Source organism: Ips typographus, linkage group LG15 (assembly GCF_016097725.1).
Source record: "Ips typographus isolate SLU linkage group LG15, UJ_Ityp_2.0, whole genome shotgun sequence".
NCBI classification, from domain to species: Eukaryota; Metazoa; Arthropoda; class Insecta; order Coleoptera; family Curculionidae; genus Ips; species Ips typographus.
The window spans coordinates 6,000,787-6,003,443 of record NC_138436.1 but is presented as its reverse complement, the minus strand read 5'-3'; the positions used below and the strand labels follow the sequence as shown (position 1 = coordinate 6,003,443).

Here is a 2,657-nt window from a genome sequence, read left to right as displayed (position 1 = left end):
ACGCTTATCCACAAAGAAAACAACTACAACAAAACGAAAACGCGAAACGAGCAGAAATCAAAACCATATTTCAATCAATCAAACAAGGTAGGAACACATGTCGCGCATGAAGGAGGTAAAACATTATTAGCGACAGCAATCATTAGAATTCAAGATTCAGATGGAAAAAACGAAAATTGGAGAGCCTTGATCGATTCAGGTTCGCAAGCATCGTTTATCACTATGGAAGCTGCCAATTTACTACAATTACCCAAACAGAAAATTCATGCAGAAATTTCTGGTATAGGGGGATCAACCAATGAGAGCTGCAAATACAAAATATCTGTACGATGCAAACCACGCATTACTACCAAATTTACGTTAAACACTACACTGCTGATTTTACAAAAATTACCAAAAGATATGCCAGAACACCCAATTGAGGTAAATACAGAGATATGGCAAAATACAATTCTTGCTGACCCAGGCTTCGGAAAGCCGGGTCCAATTGATGTGATTCTTGGAGCCCAAGAATTTCACGAAATTTTGTTAGAAGGAATGGACAAGACAAACGACGGCCTTGTAGCGCAAAATACAGAGTTAGGCTGGATAATTTGGGGAAGCATTCATCAATCCTCAAAACAAACCAACATTGCAGTAGTGAGCATGATATCGCAGTCTGAAGAAAAAGAATTATCACGGTTCTGGGAATTAGAGGAAATTCCGGAAAAACGACAATTAACAAGCGATGAAAATGCATGCGAGGCGTTTTACGATAAACCAACATTGCGTAATTCGAGCGGTACTTACACCGTTGAAATTCCGTTTAAAAACGAAATTGAGTCATCGCAATTAGGTGAGTCAAGGCCAAGAGCGTTGGCACGTCTACTGTTCTTGGAGAAAGGATTATCTAATGACTACAAGTTGAATTTGGAATATACAAAATTTATGAGTGAATACATTAAGCTAGGTCACATGAAACAGGTGCAGTGGAGTAATCAAATCCAAGGAAAATATTACATACCTCATCAACCAGTTATCAAAGAAACCAGTACGACTACCAAGTTGAGAGTAGTGTTTGACGCATCATCAAAAACCACAAATGGAAAAAGTTTAAATGACATCATGCACGTAGGTCCTAAAATTCAAGATGACCTTATAGAGATTCTATTACGTTGGAGAAGTCACAGAATAGGATTTACAGCCGATATAGAAATTGGAATAAGTTTCGGTAGCAGTTAAAGTCCGTTGAAGAAATCAGCATTCCGCGTTGGACGTATCAATCACCCAAGAATAAATTGAACTACACGGATTTAGCGATGCTTCTGAGAAGACATACGGAGCTGTAGTTTACGTAAAAACTATAAATAATGACAAAAGCATCAAAATCACACGGCTTTAAGTTTGAATAAAACACCGACATACGCTTGGATTGATTCCATGATAGCAGTATCATGGATCCAAGGAACGCTCAATAATTGGAAAACATTTGTGGCAAATCGAGTATCTGAGATACAAAACTTGGTGCCATCTCAGCATTGGAATCATGTGAAATCTGAAGAAAATGCAGCAGATGTAATATCACGAGGCATTGATCCCTCTAAAAAATCAAAGACTTTGTTCCATGGTGGCAAGGCCCAGCATGGCTGCAAGGAAACAAATAGCCAGTAAACGCAAAAAATTCCAGAGACTGACTGCTGGAGCATTTCACGCGGAAATTCAAGCTCTAAAATCAAATAAAACAATAGATAAACAAAGTAAAATAGTCAATTTAAGGCCGTTTATCGACAAAAACAATATCCTATGAATAGGAGGTAGACTGAAACACTGACTATTAAAATACACAGAAAAACATCCCATAGTCTTAACAGGAAGATGTCATGTAACAAACTTGATTATAAGAGATGCACATAACACAACATTACATGGAGGTAACCAGAATACCTTAGCCTTCATTAGAAGAAAATTTTGGCTGATTAATGGAAAAAAGGCAGTAAAAAAGGTAATTAACAATTGTGTAAAATGTATCAGATATAAAACTGCTACAGCACAACAGTTAATGGGACAGTTACCACCACCTCGAGTTACTCAATCAGCGGCATTTTTACACACTGGAATTGATTATGCAGGACCAATTCAAGTGCAAACCACAAAAGGACGAGGAAATAAATCATATAAGGGTTATATTGTAGTATTTGTGTGCTTAGCAACTAAGGCACAACATCTTGAACTAGTAAGTGACATGCTAGCTGAAACATTTTTAGCAGCGTTAAAACGGTTCATATCTAGACGAGGAAAATGTGCACACATCTATAGTGACAATGGCTCAACTTTTGTAGGGGCAAACAACCTAATCGAGTCAGAAGTCATCGCGTTACTCAGAAAGGAGAAAATTGAGGATCGAAGCACATCGTTGGGCATACAGTGGCACTTTATCCCTCCCTCAGCACCTCATTTTGGTGGGAAGCGGGCGTCAAATCCACAAAGTATCATTTAAGACGAGTGATTGGAGATACAACATTGACCTTCGAGGAGTTATATACGTTGTTAACACTTATTGAGGCATCATTGAACTCAAGGCCTTTGTGTCCGTTGTCCGAAGACATAAACGATGTTGCCGTTCTCACACCAGGTCACTTTCTAATCGGAAGAGAACTATTATCACCGATTACCCCAAT

General features: G+C 38.4%; 1 protein-coding gene across 1 annotated transcript; it reads left to right on the top strand.

The window, feature by feature from the left end:
• The first annotated feature begins 222 nt into the window (after positions 1-222).
• On the top strand, positions 223-1,221 carry LOC145738121 (uncharacterized). Its single transcript, XM_081992983.1, has one exon. The coding sequence runs from the start codon at positions 223-225 to the stop codon at positions 1,219-1,221; it is 999 nt and encodes a 332-aa protein (XP_081849109.1).
• Positions 1,222-2,657: the final 1,436 nt, after the last annotated feature.

What these genes read in the sequence shown, in the direction of transcription:
- LOC145738121 (XM_081992983.1), top strand. Translation starts at nt 223, where the DNA reads ATGGAAGCTGCCAATTTACTACAATTACCCAAACAGAAAATTCATGCA.